The sequence below is a fragment of the Chiloscyllium punctatum genome, chromosome 39 (genome assembly GCF_047496795.1).
Source record: "Chiloscyllium punctatum isolate Juve2018m chromosome 39, sChiPun1.3, whole genome shotgun sequence".
NCBI classification, from domain to species: domain Eukaryota; kingdom Metazoa; phylum Chordata; class Chondrichthyes; order Orectolobiformes; family Hemiscylliidae; genus Chiloscyllium; species Chiloscyllium punctatum.
The window spans coordinates 25566475-25584847 of NC_092777.1; the positions used below are offsets into that span (position 1 = coordinate 25566475).

The 18373-nt window shown below is 40.2% G+C and overlaps 1 protein-coding gene across 2 annotated transcripts in view; it reads left to right on the forward strand.

Moving 5' to 3' along the window:
• tbcd (tubulin folding cofactor D) overlaps positions 1-18373 on the forward strand; it is a 282112-nt gene that overhangs the window by 239894 nt on the left and 23845 nt on the right. For both annotated transcript variants that reach the window (XM_072558324.1, XM_072558323.1), the window contains exons 33-34: positions 16382-16503; positions 17206-17283. In XM_072558324.1, coding sequence (XP_072414425.1) covers positions 16382-16503; positions 17206-17283 — 200 coding nt within the window. The remainder of the gene's footprint in view (positions 1-16381; positions 16504-17205; positions 17284-18373) is intronic.

An 18373-nucleotide genomic window follows, 5' to 3' on the forward strand; every position in this document is an offset into this window, starting at 1 on the left:
AGGATGGCTCAATGTTGCTGTATTGGTGTTGAAAAGGCCAAAATACTGAGTGAGTGAGTAAGTTTGGAGAGGGGTTTTGGAAGAGGGACTTTGAATAGGAGCAGATGATTGCCATTCAGTCCCTTGAGCATGCCCCACCACTCAAGATTATCTATTTCAACTCCATTTTACCGAACCTCCTCCATTTCAGTTGATGTCATTGGTGTCAGCCCATTGTTGCGGGTCTGGAGTCACATATAGGCCAGCTGGCAGGTTTTCTTTTCTAAATGATGTTAGTGAACTAGATAAATGTTTATAACAATCATCAGTGGTTACATGGTCGCCGTTAGTCCTGCTTTGTTTTTTCACTGAACTCAGATTTCACTGTCTACCAAGACGGAATTTGAACCAGTGTCCCTAGAACATTAGTCTGGACTTTGAATCACTAGTTCAATGACATTATCAGCATGTCACCACCTCTCCAGTTACAAACAGGCTGAATGCAGTGAGGGCAATTCATGCCTAATTGGAACAGTAATTTGCAAACATCCCCCACAATCGTTTTTGCACAGAGTAGACTTACTTGAGCTAACAATCCTTGGTCAGTTTTATTGTCTTCAACAAGTATTGTTGGGAACTGAATTTATAGCTCACTAGGTATCGCTGAGCCCAGCTTTATCACTAGTTGTTTGAAATACAAACTCCTATCTTGCAGTTCTGACCTGTGCATACTCAGTCATTTTCAACCAAGACAATTAATTGAAAATGGATGTCTACAGTTTTGAAAAAAGACAGTATATCAATTTAGTTTGTGTAAGGGAATTAATTTGTGTGTTATGCTAAAATACCAGACTTCTACCACTACTACATCAGATCAAAGTTCTGCAGTCCTGCTACATCTAGTCATGAATGGTAGTAGACAATTGAACAACTCCCTAGAGGAGGAGGCTTCAGAAATATCCCCATCCTCAATGATGAAAAAGCTCAGCACCGTGGGTGGCACGGTGGCACAGTGGTTAGCACTGCTGCCTCACAGCGCCAGAGACCCAGTTTCAATTCCCGCCTCAGGCGACTGACTGTGTGGAGTTTGCACGTTCTCCCCGTGTCGGCGTGGGTTTCCTCCGGGTGCTCCGGTTTCCTCCCACAGTCCAAAGATGTGCAGGCCAGGTGAATTGGCCATCCTAAATTGCCCGTAGTGTTAGGTAAGGGTTAAATATAGAGGTATGGGTGGGTTGCTCATTGGTGGGTCAGTGTGGACTTGTTGAGCCGAAGGGCCTGTTTCCACACTGTAATGTAATGTAATCTAATCTAATGTAATCTAATCTAATCAGTTCGAAAAAGAAGGCTGAAGCTTTTGCAGCAATCTTCAGTCACAAGTGCAAGTGGATGATCCATCTTGGCCTCCTCCAGTGCACCCCAGCATTACTGGCGCCAGCGTTTGGCTAATTCGATTCACTGCACGTGATATCAAGAAACAGTTGGAGACACTGGATGCTGCGAAGGCCACAAGCCCTGACAATATTCTGACAATAGTACTGAAGACCTGAGCTCCAGAATGTGTGCCGCTCCCCTCTCCAAGCTGTTCCTGTGCACAGTTACAATACTGGCATCTACCTGAAAATGTGTAAAATTGCCCAGGTATGTCCTGTACATAAAAGTAGGACAAATTCAACCCAGCCAAATACCTCCCTGCCTCCTCTCAGTCATCTGTAAGTTAATGGAAGGTGTCATTAGTAGTGCTATCAAGCAGCGCTTGCTCAGCAATAATCTGCTCAGTGTTGCCCAGTTTGGGTTCTGCCAGGGTCACTCAGCTCCTGACTTCATTACAGCCTTAGTTCAAACATGGACAAAAGAGCTGACAGTGACAGCTCTAGACATTGAGGCTGCATTTGACTGAGTGCGGCATCAGGGAGCCCTGACAGAAATGGAATCAATGGGCATTGGGGGAGAGGGAAAACTCTCCAGTGGCTAGAGTCATACCTGGCACATAGGAATTTGGTTATGATTGTAGGAGGTCAGTCATCTCATCTCCAGGTCATCTCTAGGTTATCTCTGTAGGAGTTCCCAGTGTAGTGTCCTAGAGTCAACCATCTTCAGCAACATCATCAATGACCTTCCCTCCATCATAAGGTCGGAAGTGGAGATGTTCGCCGATGATTGCACAATGTTCAGCATTATTCCTGACTCCTCAGATACTGAAGCAGTCCATGTTCAAATGCAACAAGCTCTGTATAATATCCAGGCTTAGGTTGACCCGTGGCAAGTAACATCATGCCACACAAATGCCAGGCTATGGCCATTGCCAGTAAGAGACAATCTGACCACTACCCCATGACATTCAATGGTATTACTGAATCCCCTACAATCAATATCCTGGAGGTTAGCATTGACCAGAAACTCAACTGGACTCGCCAGATAAACGCAATGGCTATAACAGCAGGTCAAATGTGAGGAATACTGCAGTGAGTAGCTCACATCCTGACTCCCCAAAGCCTGTCCATCATCCACCAGGCACAAGTCGGGAGTGTGATAGAATACTCCCCACTTGCTGAGATGGGTGCAGTTCCAACATCACTCAAAAAGCTTGACACCATCCAGGGCAAAGCAGCCTGCTTGATTGGCACTGCATCTACAAGCATCCAATCTCTCCACTATCGATGCTCAGTGGCAGCAGTGTGTACTATCTACAAGCACTGCAGAAATTCATCAAAGATCCTCAAACAGCACCTTTCAAATTCATGACCACTTCCATCTAGAAGGACAAGGGCAGGAGATACATGGCAATACCAACACTTTCAAGTTCTCCTCCAAGCCACTCACCATCCTGAATTGGAAATATATCGCTGTCCCTTCACTGTTGCTGGGTTAAAATCCTTGAATTTCCTCCCTAACGGCATTGTGGGTCAATCCACAGCAGGTGGACTGCAGCAACTTGAGAAGGCAGTTCACCAACACCTTCTCAAGGGCACTTAGAGACGGGCAATTGATGCTGGCCAGCCAGTGACGCCCGCATCACAGGATAAATTTTTTAACAAGCTCGAGTTTGCAGATTGTACACTGGAAGTAGATGGTGACACTCTAGGAATCCAGAACCATGTCACTGTCAGCATAGGATATGATCACTGTGAAGAACTCTGAAATGGATATTTTCGTTATCTCTGAAATTTTATGAGAAGTTCCACTTCTTAAGCAATTTGTTTGTTAAAAGTAAAAAGGTTAGAAATTCAGAAATCTTACAAGCCAAAATTATTTGCTGTAAACGTGATGAGGAAGACTTGTCTACATTTCAGATGTTATTCCCAGCACTTGCTTTTATGATGAGGAATTGAGTTCCACCATCAGATCAGAGGTCCTTCTGAATACTTACTGACTGGGAATTTAGTCACTCCTGTATTTGGATTAATATTCCTAGATTTAATTGTGATTCCCTAAGTTTTGGTCTTAGAATAGTGTTATTCTTTGTGGCCCCTCCATTAGATTGTTGTCTCCAAGTTAAAAGTGTTCAGTCATATTTTACAGATGGAATAAACATAGAGCAAGCATCTCAAACAGCTTAGCACTTAAAATCAAAAGAAATAAATTTATCTGCAAGATATCTAGCTATTGATTTAGAAAAGTCTTAGAACAATCTTCGACAGGCAGGAAGCCCTTTGAGTGGGGCAATTTACCTGTATGTTTCTGTAGGATCTCAATGTTAATGTTATTGCTGTGAATTTTACATTTGGATATGGAATTGTTTGTTCTTGTATAAAGCTGAAACATTGCTGCCATGGGGATTAAATAACAGTTTTGTACCAAATACTAAGTGTTAGTGGGGCATGAAAGCAGTTTGATAATGTGCATCCAAATCCCTGCTGAAACCCTCAATGCCTTTGTTATCTCTAAACTAATCACTCCAATTACCTGAAGACTAGTCTCCAAGTTCTACCCTTCATACATTTCTTGTCTTAAAAACGCACTGCCCATGTTCTAACCCTCATCATTCACCCAGACTCCCCTGCTGGGCGATCTTGATTACTGTTTTAGCCATGTCTTGATTTTTAAAATTTTTATGCTCGTTTTCCGAAGAACAGAATTAATGGATCAGGTTTTTGGTCATCAGCCATACTATTTCCATGTGTGGTTCCATAGCTGTCCTGTGTGGTTGCTTGGAATGTTTTGCTGTTTCAAAGTTGCCAGATGAACTGTAGTTGTTATTGTTGATGAGGATGACAAGTAGACCCAATAGTTGCTTTTGGAGTGAAAAGTGTGGCTCGTAATTCATCTTTCTGACAAGATCACCTGCCACTACCTCCGGTCCAGAGTCAAATTGTAATGCCCCCAGCACAGCACAGCACAGATTGGGGATCAAACTCATGACCCTCCAAAGCTGTGTAGCTGAGATACTGCCTAAACCATCAAAACATCAAGTGTCCCATACTAAAAAACAAAATGCTTTTAAAACTCAAGTTTAAACTGAACTGTTATTTGATATTTTCTTTTAAATCTTAGGAACTGAAAATTTGCAAATTGTATTTCCTTACTGAAAGTACGATAATGTTGAGGAATTATAGCAGTTTAATGAGTAATTTTCTGATACCCTCAAAACTTAATAAAATTTGATTTTTGTTTGTATTTTTTCTTTTGACTATATAAAATAGCTTGAATCTATAATTGTTTCAGGATTTTATTTCATTGTTGTAATTATAGCACTGATTTCTAGTTGTAATGTAAGTTATTGGAAGGAAGCTTTATCCAGAAAATTGATATGGACCATCAGCTTTGACTTGCTTAAGGCGATATGTTATACAGATTATCATGTGAACAAATATCTTCCTACACAAATTTATTGTTAAACTTGATTAAAATCTCTCAAAAGCATTAAACCAAAATTGGATTATGGTCATTTTAAATTGTTACATATGTGACATGACAGAACAAGTGCGTTTTGAATTGCAGTAGAAGAAACCCTAACCTCATTTGAAACAACATTCCATTGCATTTGGGCAATACTGTCTGTAGTTTGAATATTTTAAACTAAATTAAAGGTTCTATTCAACTAGATATTAGAACCATTCTGATCAGGATTTATGTAGTTAGCCACTTTCTGAGAGAATATTCGGCTTACCTTTATTGTGGTGTAGGAATTTTAAATCAATTTTCTTCAATCTGTTTTTAAATGCTTTGCCATAATTATCACTGCAGACTTGAAAGCTTAGTTGCAGTTACACCTAGGCACTGGTTTTATGCTATGTAGAATACATAGCAACCCAGTGGTATAGTTAAACATTATTGAGCAAACCAGAAATAGCTTCACATACATATAATGGCCGAAATTGTGAGTGAAGATGTACTTGCAAAGTTTTAATTATTCTCAGTGTTATCTTCACTATGCTTTCTGCTTTTGCAGTGACTTGATAAGTGGCAAAATATAATGAGCTGTTTTTCAGACTTAAGCAGATCTTCCACCCAATGAAGAAAAATATACCATAGTCTCGAAGTTTAAAATATTATTTGTTGCACTGATGATTAATAAAATTGCCTTAGATTTTGGGATGAAAATATGAACAGCAGAACACTATGAAACTTCAGTGAAGTGTTAACAGTAAAGAATCCTCAGATACTAAGGGCAAAACTGGCATAAATCCCCAGGACCTGATTAGGTGCACCCTAGAACTCCATGGGAAGCTAGAAAAGTGATTGTTGGGCCTCTTGCTGAGATATTTGTGTCATTGATAGTCACAAGTGAGGTGCTGGAAGACTGGAGATTGGCTAACGTGGTGTCACTGTTTAAGAAGGGTGGTAAGGACAAGCCAGGGAACGATAGAGCAGTGAGCCTGACCTCGGTGGTGGGCAAGTTGTTGGAGGGAATCCTGAGGGACAGGATGTACATGTATTTGGAAAGGCAAGGACTAATTAGGGATAGTCAACATGGCTTTGTGCATAGGAAATCATGTCTCACAAACTTGATTGAGTTTTTTTGAGGCAATAACAAGGTGGATTAATCAGGGCAGAACAGCAGATGTGATCTGTATGGATTTCAGTAGGGCATGCGACAAAGTTCCCCATGGGAGATTGATTAGCAAAGTGAGATCTCACGGATTACCGGGAGAACTAGCCATTTGGATACAGAACTGGCACAAAGATAGAAAACAGAGGGTGGTGGTGGAGGGTTGTTTTTCAGACTGGAGGCCTGTGACCAATGGTGTGCCACAAGGATCGGTGCTGGGTCCTCTACTTATATAAATGATTTGGATGCAAGCATAAGAGGTACCGTTAGTAAGTTGCAGATGATACCAAGATTGGAGGTGTAGTGGACAGCGAAGAGGGTTACCTCCGATTACAACAGGATCTTGATCAGATGGGCCAATGGGCTGAGAAATGGCAGATGCAGTTTAATTCAGATAAATGTGAGGTGCTGCATTTTGGGAAAGCAAATCTTAGCAGGACTTATACACTTAATGGTAAGGTCCTAGAGAGTGTTGCTGAGCAAAGGCACCTTGGAGTGCAGGTTTATAGCTCCTTGAAGTGGAGTCGCAGGTAGATAGGATAGTGAAGAAGGCGTTTGGTATGCTTTCGTTTAATGGTCAGAGAATTGAGTACAGGAGTTGGGAGTTCATGTTGCTGCTGTACAGGACATTGGTTAGACCACTGTTGGAATATGCATGTAATTCTGGTCTCCTTCCTATCAGAAAGATGTTGTGAAACTTGAAAGGTTTCAGAAAAGATTTACAAGGATGTTGCCAGGGTTGGAGGATTTGAGCTATTGGGAGAGGCTGAACAGGCTGGGGCTGTTTTCCCTGGAGCGTAGGAGGCTGAGGGGTGACCTTATAGAGGTTTACAAAATTATGAGGAGCATGGATAGGATAAATAGACAAAGTCTTTTCCCTGGGGTGGGGGAGTCCAGAACTAGAGGGCATAGGTTTAGGGTGAGAGGGGAAAGATGTGAAAGAAACCTAAGGGGTGACCTTTTTCACGCAGTGGGTGGTACATGTATGGAATGAGCTGCCAGAGGAAGTAGTAGAGGCTGGTACAATTGCAACATTTAAGAGGCATTTGGATGGGGATATGAATAGGAAGGGTTTGGTGGGATATGGGCCGGGTGCTGGCAGGTGGGACTAGATTGGGTTGGGATATCTGATTGGCATGGACGGGTTGGACCAAAGGGTCTGTTTCCATGCTGTACATCTCTATGACTCTATATGTCAATAAAGTAAATCTACTTGCACTTAGGAAGCCTTCATTCCTGAAATTGAAAAGGATTCCAAGGTTGTTTCCAATTTGGCTGCCAAATAAATTGGTTTAAGAGCTTTTTACAGAATGTAAAGCAAATGATTTTAAAAAGTTTATTTTATCTAAAAGTAAATCCAAAACTCTGCAAATAGCTGACCTTATGTATTACTAATGGAGAGGAGAGATTTTCCTGGGACTGTGCTGAACTGCCTGGGCAGTGTCTGTTGGAAACTGTTGCAAGTTCTGTGAAAGAGACATGTCCAGATTTTTTTTCTCCTATGGAAGAGTAGTTGCATAGTTTCCCATTAATCACTGCGCACCAGCGATCCAGCACATCTGAGTCAGGGTGTGTCAGAAATCACTGTGGAAGATACAGTGGTTAACTTTAAGAGGTAGTTGAATGAGTACTGCATAATTCATGGAAAGTTTCATAGACAAAGAATTGGACATAGTGTTCAAGATCTGTGGAATTGCAGAAATGCTGGAAATCTGCATAAGAGAAAGACTGGAAAATGTGTTATTTATTTTCCTGTAATTATTGCAGCTTTTATTATATGCAGTTCTCTGGAGTGTTATGCATTTAATGCTGGTAACATGTCAAAATAGACTTACATATGTTCAAAGGTGTAAATAAGCTCAATTGAAATGTATTCGAACTTCAGAATTGGTTACACTGCCTAAAATACATGAAGGCAGTGAGTGACTGTGCCCCCCAAAACCCCCTAAGCACCGAAGAAACTTCATTGTGGAAGCAGCTGATCAAGGAAAAGTCAATACTGTAAGTTGAATGGAAAGTAACGATGAAGCGAACCTCCTCCAATCACCGCCTGATTCTCTCCTGTACTCACTGCTGATAGGTGCACAAGTGAATCTATGAGCAGCAAACATGAGAGAAGCAGCTGAACTTGGATGAGAAGCAAGTAGCTAGGTAACTAAGAGCTATTGGTGGAAGAATGGCCGGGGGTTGTCTGCCAGTACGAAGGGTGCAGGAACCAGAGTAGTTTTACTAAAACTGGAAGATGGAGTTGGACCAGCAAGCATCTTTTTGCTGAGGCTAGAAGGGGTCCAGGAGCAATATGTCTGCCCAGGAAATCAAGGGAGGCTGCAAAGGAGGTGAGGGGAAACAGGGACCTGTGAGAATAGCAGGGAGCTGTGACATTGAGGAAAGGCAACAAAGTTGTGGGGAGGCTATAAAAGTGTTGGAGGGATTCAGGGAGGTGGCAAGGGTCTGTTAGGAGAGGGGGAGGCTGTAAGGGGGAAGGAAGATAAGGAGGATGCTGAAGAGGGAGGCGAGACTACAGGGAGGGTGGGGGGAGCTGCTGCAGAGTGGGAGAAAGAGAGAAGCTGTTTGGGAGAGAGAAGGAGGTTGCAAGGAGTGTGAGAGAAATAAATGTCAGTGATGTGCACATCCATGTTTTGAATAAAATGGATTTACTCCTAGCTTAAGAGTGCATATATTTAGGAACAAAACTATGAGGGAAGATATAGTGGACGCTGTCATAATGAATACTGTTGATGAAATGTTGAATTTAAATCTGAGATTGAGATCTTAAGATATAGTAAAAAGGTTAATAGCTGCATCGTTAAAGTAAAGCTAGAATCCCGACTGTGGAAACAGGCTATTTGGCCCAACAAGTCCACAGTGACCCTCTGAAGAGTAACCCACCCAGACTCATTTTCTTACCCTCTTACTGTACATTTACCCCTGACTAAGGCATCTAACCTACACATCCTTGAACACTATGGGCAATTTAACATGGCCATTTCACCTAACCTGCACATCTTTGGATTGTGGGAGGAAACTAGAGCACCCGGAGGAAATCCATGCCGACACAGGGAGAATGCGCAAACTCCACAGAGCCCGAGGCTGGAATCGAGCCCTGATCCCTGGTGCTGTGAGGCAGCAGTGCTATCAACTGAGCCACTGTGCCAGTGTTGCAGAACAGGGACCGAGGGGTTCACATATATTATTCTTTGAAATTTGCATAATATTTTGAGAGTGGTTAAGGAGGCATTTAGCACACTTGTCTTCGTTGCTCAGAACAAAAGAGTTGGAACAACGTGTTGAGGTTGTACAGGATGTTGGTGAGGCCTCTTCTGGAATAGTGTGTCCAGTTCTGGTCATCCTATTCTAGGAAGGATATTATTAAGCTGGAGAGGTTCAGAAGAGACTTACCAGTATGTTGATAGAAATGGAGGGTTTGAGTTATAATCAGAGACTGGATAAGCTAGGACCTTTTTTACTGGTAGGAGGTGAGGGATGACCTTATAGAGGTTTATAAAACCATGAGGGGTATAGTTAAGGTGAATGACAGGTGTCTTTTCCCTAGGGTGGGGAAAAGACACCTGTCATTCACCTTATCTATGCCCCTCATGGCTTTATAAACCTGTTAACAAGTTCCAAATTTCCAATTTCATGACTATATGAAAGGAACATTAACTGTGATGTTATAAGTCTGGAAGGTGTGGTTAAGTTAATGGCTGTTGTCTGTAAAAGTAAGTGTTATTTCTGAGAAAAAAACTTTTATTGCTGACATGTCAATTCTCTGCCAGTTTAAAATTGCGTATCAAGGAAATTAATTTTTTTTGTGTGTTGTGACTTTAAATTTAATGAACATTTGATAATTATCAAGGGAATTAATGAATTCTTCTAATTGTGATTCTGTGACAGTCCAAAAACCCCATACAGTAACAAAAATAAAGAAGGTAATGTTACAACATGACTGCGTTTCAATAACCCTAATAAAGGACTTGGTGAGAATGAAATGGCCCTGAAAGCAGAGGAAACGCTGAAAAACAAAATATATGCTTGAGAAAGAAGAAATATTTGATTCCCTGCTTGGTAATATCCTATTTATCATCTGGCAGATAATTATGGGAAGCTCTCCAATGGACTGCAGACCTACTGACTTGGATTATATTTAATGTATTTTGTAAAATGCAGCCATCTTCTTATGAAGTATTCAAATGACTGAAAATTGAAAGTACTTGAATAGAAGCAATCAATATTACTGAGGGAAAAAGATAATATTTCATGTATTTTCATGCTAGAACAAGATGATTTTCTCTGAGTAGTGTGTTGTGCTCATTAGTTATCATGAAATGTTTATAGTATTGCCTTCATAGACTGTCTGTTCCTTTGACCAGACATGCCATGTTAACACTCATGTTAACAATGTTTAATATTTTTAATTAGTTGATGAGGTGTCATCATGTCCTATCAACATACTTTGATGTAAAGTTGTCAGTCATAATAAGGAGAATAGCAGACTTTGCTAACTGACTATTGTTGAAACTACCATTTATAGAGCATCTTTCAGGTAAATCATGTCCCATGGTTCATAACAAATAGGATTAAGGAAAATAAATAAAGTACAATTTAGAAAGTTGTATTTTTGGATACTTTTAAAGGAGAGATGCTTAGAAGTTTAGGGAAGGAATCCCAATAAGTAGGATGGCAGTGACTGAAGATTCTGCTGCCAAAATGTGTGAAAAGAGCAGAATCTAGAGTGTAGGAATTTTTGGTGGATATTATGCATATGAAAGAGTTGGGGATGGATGTGTTGGTACTGTGGAAAATTAATTGCTTTAATTAAAAGCAAGATATATGCAACAGTTATAAATAAGTTGAAGGGTGAAGTTGGGAGGTTAGCAAAGTGTGTGAGCATAATCAAGTCTGGCCACATCCATGTTGAGAGAAGAGAACTATTGACTGCAATTAGCAACTCTGTTTGTTATTCCAAAGATACTGCTAGACCTGCTGAGTTTTTCCAGCCCATTCTGTTTTATTTTGGATTTCCAGCAGCAGCAGTATTTTACTTTTTTCTGTTACACTGGGCAGGGACTACAGCACAGAACAACTGAGACAGTCACAGAGGGCAGGCATTGTTTTGAAATAAAAGTATTCTATGTAATGAAGAAGATAAAATGCATCCAATATTAACATATGACTTCTGGTAACCAAATAAAACAATTTATTTCCTTTTTTTTGAGGAGAAGTATGTCTCTATTGTTTCCAATCCTACTTCCTTCCTCCTAATCTGTGCGAGATGAAGGTATTTTTTGTAGGCAGGCTTGGCCCTATCATTTTTATATCTCCCTGGCTTGAGGTCTTTCTTTAATGTGAAATACTACAATTGACCAAAACTGATGAAAGTCCCTGGAGGAACTTTGGCGAGTTCAAGTAAGAAGCAAGTTCTGTAATACTAGAACTTTTAAACTGCCAAGTTATTGGCATTCTTTAATTTAGTTTTGAACAGATATATCTGAAACAATGGCTACCATTATAGCAGTCTTGCTTTTATTTGGCACACGCATTGTGGTTTGGCTCGTAGAAGGCAGCAACTTTGTCAAACCAAATCAAATTTAGATAATGGGAATCATTCATGGCTGATGAAGGAAGATAGAATCCCCATTTAAAAAAAACACAAAAAAGTGGTCAATTGTTTTATTTTACCAGCAGTCCTACTTGTAGTATAACTGATAGTGCAGTGATGTCATCAAGGCTAGCTTACAGTTGTCTAAGGATTAATATTTTTGGCAAGCAGCTCTGTTTTAAGTTACTTATATTTCTTGCTCTGCTGCATCCAATCCCTTGTATTACATGGCCCAAGGGTTTGGGCTGCCTCTCAACTTGGGGAATCTTTTTGGTCTCTGATTCTATGACATTTCTGGTCGCTTAGTTTTGGCCAATATCCTGCTTATTTTATTTTTGATAAGTGACTTATGCAGTTCCAAAAACTGGTGAACACTGACCAGAAATTTTGGATTTAGCTAATCCTAAATATTTGTGTTGAAATTGTACCATTGGTTTTCATGGGTATTTTTGAAACATTTATTGATATTCGGTTGAATATTAAAAAGAAACTGCCGTACATTTCAGCAGCCTAAATTATTGTATTTTTCAGCATTTTATTTTAGAACTTATAATCATTATGACATAGAAGCTTATCTTATTTGTAAGTGTAACAAGACTGTGAGAAGAATATTTTGCATTTTTAAAACTATGTATTATTGTAAAGCTTACAGGTGGTTTATATTAAAATACATTTTAGGTTATCAGATTTATTTTCTAAATGCTGAGTTTTGGCTCACTGATTTTGCCCCAAAAAATCTGGGTGCTCAAATATTTCAAATTGTGAATGCGTATAATTCCAGAGCTAAATTTTCATTTGCTTGTGGATACCAATTGAACTGAATTGCACACTTTGGAGATGGCGACTGTTTCTGTACACATTGGGAACGCAATGTGATTTTCAAAGAGAAGGTGGGAGGGGAAGTAGGTAGCCATCAGACCTCCAATTAACTGTTGATGAGCCCATTGAGAAGGTGGAGAACAACAACTTGGAACCTTCAACTGAGATGCATGGGGAAAATGGATGGTCTGTAATAAATCAGGCATTGTTTATTGTAACACAATGGGAAATCATCCGGGCTAAAAAGGCCATGTCAAAAGATGGCAACCCTCTCAATGAAGCACCAAGTGTTCAAAACCCTGAGAGACCATGCAGTACAGGTATATATGGCGAATGTCTTCCTCCATCGTCTCAACATGACTGTTCTCCAAGGGGCTTGCTCACAAATGACTTAGCCTTTCTGTTCTTCTTCTACTCACTCGAGGTGTGATTCAAATAGCCCTATCAATTCAAAGCTTGGACTGAGTTAATTTGTTTCCGTACTGTTGGAGGATGTGGAGGAATGAAGTGACAGTGCTGACTTAAGGACATCCCTCCCTGTTGAGGAGGCCAGTGATATCAGCACCCCTTCACAACTGACGCTGCAGGAAACAGAAGAAGGTGCACATGAGAACGCAACCTTCTCAGTTCCCTCGGCACAACAAATCCAACAGATGCTGGTGAATTTGACTGAATGGCCCCTGAATTGGACAGGAGTGATAGCCACGCCCTTCAACTTAGTTTGAGATTTTAAAAAACCTGTTCAGTTCTGGGTGACGTCCTGTCTTCCCCAGCATGATGTGATAGCACCCTGGTAATCTCCAGGACTGCTTTCTTCATATTATTCCGCTTATTAAACTGTGTGTACAACCACCATCCTAAGACATGCCTTCTTGAACCATTGCAGTCCATGAGATTGAGGAGCACCCACATTGCTCCTGAGATGAGACTTCCAGGATATTGATACAGCATCAATGAAGGAACAGAGATATATTTCCAAGCCAGGTTAACAAATGGTGTTGATGTATATTTTTGCAAGGTTTGTGAAGGTTTGGTGTGTATCTGCTGCCTTTATTGGTTGAGGTGGTAGAGATCACAGGTATGGAAAGTGCTATCAAAGCAATCTTAACAAATGGCTGCAGTACGTCATGAAGATAGTATTTATTGCTGTCACTGTGTATTAGTGATGAAAGGAGTTAATGTTACAGTTGATGGATATGACGCCAATCAAGTGGGCTGTTTTGGTCTTGGATGGTGTAGACCTTCTTGAGTGCTATTGGAGCTCACCCAGGCAAGTGGAGACTATTCCATCACACTTCTGACCTGTGTCTTGTAGATAGTGGATGCATTTTAGGGGCTTAGGTGAGTTACTTACTGTAGAATTCCAAGCTTCTGCCCTGCTCTCGTAACTACTGCGTATATGGCTGGCTCAGTTCAGTTTCTGGTCAATGGTAACCTCCAGGATGTTGACAATGGAAGACCCAACAATGGCAACAGCATTGAATATCAAAGGGAAATGGGTAGATTTTTTTCTTGTGTATAATCATGTTATATGAATGTTATTTGCTACATATTAGTCAAAGCCTGGTTTTGTCTAGGGCTTTGTTGCATTTGGACAGGGAATACTCAGTAACTGAGTAGTCCCCCAAACTGCTGAACATGGTGCAACAAAGGCTACTTCTGATCTTCGGGAAGGTCACTGATGAAGCAACTGGTTGGGTCTAGGGCATTATCCTGAGGAATTGTGTTGTGATGTTCTGGAACTGAGATGACTGACTTCAAACAACCACAGCTGTCTTCCTTTGTGCAAAATATGACTCCAACCAGAAAAGAGTTTTCCCTCATTTCCCATTCAGTCTGCTGAGATCTGCTTCCACAGGTAAATACCCATCTTCAATTCACAGCTTAGTGAAAATATCATATAGCAGTTTGACCTATGAGGGTAAAAATCATAACCTAGTCAATTCTTTACTTTCTCAGCATTTACTTTCCAGCAGGAATAACAATATCCAATTAGGAACAGACTTTTGCTACCTCCAAACCCTGTAAATCTATTTGCTAGGCCCAAATACTCTTGTGGCTAAAATCAACTATTTGCCCATTCTATATGACTCAATAGCTTGTACTTGTGTGGAATATTTAACATAATAAAACATGTCAAGGAACTTTACAGAAGCTACATAGAGCAAAGTTAGACCCTGTTTCATGAGGAATAATTTTAGGGCAGATGACAAGAAGTTTGCAGCAAAGTATTGGTTGCCTAGTGGCAGAAATGGAGATGTAATTTGCTGATGTCAGATTTTCATAATGCTGCTTTGAGGGTCAGCAATTTTGCAGAGAAGGTGATTGCACCCAAGCAATAAAATGCCACCCAGGCTTAATGTCCAGTTAAGCCTGGTCATGAGATTGTCACCTCATGTGAGATGACAGGAAATCCATGCTAGACCTGAAAAGGACCAGTAGGAGGTGGCCGAGTGATGAGAACTTGAGTACAGCAGACTGCAAGCAAGTGAACAGCTCAAGAACAGATGCAGAATCTTGGGGTTGGGAAGTGCAGTCAAAGAAACCAGGGTCAAGTCAACAACAAAGCTCATACCTTCAATATTGAGTACATAGTCAAAGAAGAAGTTATCTGAATATGCTAAAGAATCAATTCCACAAGAGAGATGCCTGTTTAAGCAGATGATATCTTGGATGTATGCCCTCATTGAGGAAGATATCAGACCTCACTACAGTGCTTGCTGTGTCTTGCCAAGACAGCCACAGAAGGTGGTTTTAGGCTTAAGAGAAACTTGAGCTTGTGTGTAGCAAGAGAGCGGTTAGACATTCACTTTCCCCAAGTGAGTTGTCAAATATTCTTGAACAATGCTCCTCCTCTAAAAGTGTAATGCAATACTTTTTGGCCATCACCAAAATTGTCAGTCTTTGAAATTGTTACAGTAGAACATTGTTGAAATTTACTGATCTATTGTGCATTTTTAACAAGGCTTAGTTTCTATAAATATACAGTTTAACACTAATAGAATTCAAATATGTGCGATCTAAATTAGGTTGAATAAAGTAATCTTCCAACTCCTCTTCCCGAATCAAGTATATTATCATTACTTGTTTGGAATGTGAACACCTTAAAATAGAAGCAACCATTTCAAATGAAATTCAGAAAATGTGCCATGTTAGCAACCTTAATATTTCAAAAAGTTTCATTCCTGTTGAGATCAAGATAACTTCCTGTTGTCTAACTGCATCACTATTACTTTCATGACTATTTGTAGACTTTCTGCATTTACCAGCATAGATGAAAGCCCCTTTTGATCATACCTTTTGCATTGTTTTTATTCTACCTTACTTTGTTAGTAAATATTAACAAATTAGACTAATTGAAGGCATGACTAGCAGTTCCCAGATCAGATCTGGCTATTTTCAATTATAGAAAGGTTACAGTACAGGTAGGAACCATTAACCTGTTGTATCTATTTTCTGCAAGAACAACATAGCGAAGTAGTGTTATTCCTCCTGCAAATTGCCGAAGGGCAACCAGAACCAGAGCTCTCTGGATAATGAAGTAGATTCTTACTTTTAATGAAGTAGCAGTCAGAAGAATGTTGTATGAATGAGTTAAGTGTTCACTTTTATTAATAACAGTAGCATCTGGTCTCATGTCTGTTAAGATCTTCAGAGCCAAGTGTTTGGGTGTGGTTCAGTTCTTAAAACTTTTCTTTTGACATTGACTAAGTAGGATAATTGCCGATAATTTTGTGTTTCCTTTAGTGTCATGTTAGGTTTTTCATGCTGAAAATACTGACAATAGCCCTATGTGTGACTCCTGTGTTGTGGTTTTCAGTGGCCAAAGCTCAGTACGTTTTGAGGTAAAAAGCACAGGACTGTCTGTTTAACTTCATCAACATTTGGTGTCTGCCGCTGTGGTGTAAATTTGTGTTTTAATTATTAGATTGACCATATTTTTACAATATGAAATGTTTTGATCTTTAATTGCCACATTCTGTGCTGTATTTCAGGTGAGATATTCAGCCCAGTCACTTTTTGATTATCTCAAAACAATCCACAATGACCTGGAAGCCATGAACAAGTTTTGTAGAGTCTTAATACAAATCTTTAAGGATAATATTCATAATGACAGGTGGGTAAACAGATGACCAATGAATTTTTGTTTGCTGTTTGTGAAGAACAGTTTTAGTAGGTAGTTAACTCCAGCAGGTCTTTGACTGTCTTTGCTAGCAGTAATGAAGGATGTACATTAACCACATGGGACTTGGACCTTCGACTTGTTTAATGAGCATAAGTGAAGAATGTAAAGAAAAATCTTAAGCTCAAAATGTGTATTAACATTTTGTCTAAGTTTAGCAATGGAGCATTACATGTAACTGTTGTAATTGTATCTTGTACAAATTTTGTCTGGATTCAGTTCCTTTCTGATTGCACTCAGAAGGAACCATGAATGAGTCACATTCTCTTTTATGTTAAAAGAAACTGTTACTTTTTTATTTAAGCATTAACTTCCAAATTAAACTCTAGCAACTTCACTGTTCTTAGAAGATTTACGTAGTTGTCCCACTCTACATGTTAGTCGTTAGCGATGATCCACAAAAGACTAAATCTCTTTCCCAGTACTGCCTTCTTTACTTAAGCTCACAAAATATAAGAATTACTTTAGGTTTTTTTGAATGCCTCTTCTGAACATTCATTATTCAAAATGTAAATTAACCATCATGTTGTGATATTTATTTTGAAAGATTAAATCCACAAACTGAGATTTTTAAAAATTTGATATAGTGTTGTGACAATGATTTATTTCCTCCTCAACATTGTTACTATTTTTCAGGGTGTCCATTCCTATGCTGAAGATGCTTGACCAAATGCTGGCTAATGGATGCTTTGATATTTTCATAGGAGATGAAAGGTATTTATTGTAAAAGATTAAATATCTCCTTATATTGTAGAGATCTGTTTACATTCGGAGATATGACTATTCTGCTTTACTCATTTAATTTTTTGAACCGCCCTGATGATTTACACATCCTAGACCCCAACCTGGCACCACCACCCTATTCCCCTTGAGCTGATGCCCTTTCCCCAGTTCCAAATCGCTCACCACTTCACCCACTGCAGCACTGACACCCACTCCTTTCCCTGCTTTAGACATGACCTCATTACCCATTCTGGACCTGATGCCTGTCCCTTTATCGTCCTTTTGCCTGCTCCAGACCCAACCAGTCCCAACTCATTCCCTGCTCTCGACTCGACCCCCTTCCCCCATTCTAGGTCTGACACCACTGTCCAAAAACATGCATGCCGGACCAGATACTCACCCCTCACCCATTCCACACTCGACACCCCTTCACAAGTTCAACATCCGATTTCATAACCCCATCAAGAGCCAATACCCCATTCATTGCTCCAAACCCGATCTGCCTCTGTTGCTGCAGGGCCTCCATGCCCTGCTCTGACCACTGGTGGAGCCGTACCTGCTGGCCCCAACTTCTACCACCCAATCCAAATCTATCCTAAAATCTTCATCACTTACCTTGCTACATGTCACCTTGTACCCTGACACCCTACTAACCTGGCAACCTACCCATAACACTACTCCATATTCATTTGGTATCCTACCTAGCTGGCACCCTACTTAGCTGATATGCTATCCACCAGGCATCCTAACCTCACACTTACCTCATGTACTTAATCTTGACAACAATGGATGTGGTGGTTGTCTGTGTTTCTGGATTTTTAAATTTCAAATTAAGGCAGCTGTCTGCTGCAAAAAGAAGTGTAGCTTGCCTTTCTCCAACAATTCTGCATGACAAGCGAACGGTCAGAATCGAAGTACAACTCCGCATTTCTGAGGTCCAATCAGAATCTCATGTCAGAAATACTCAGCTTTTTGTTAAAAAGAAGGGGTGGAATGACAAGTTGCCTGAGATTGCCTCTCTTTGAATTTCCATTGATTTTGACATCAGGCAACTGCTTAGCAAACTTCTGGTTTCACATTC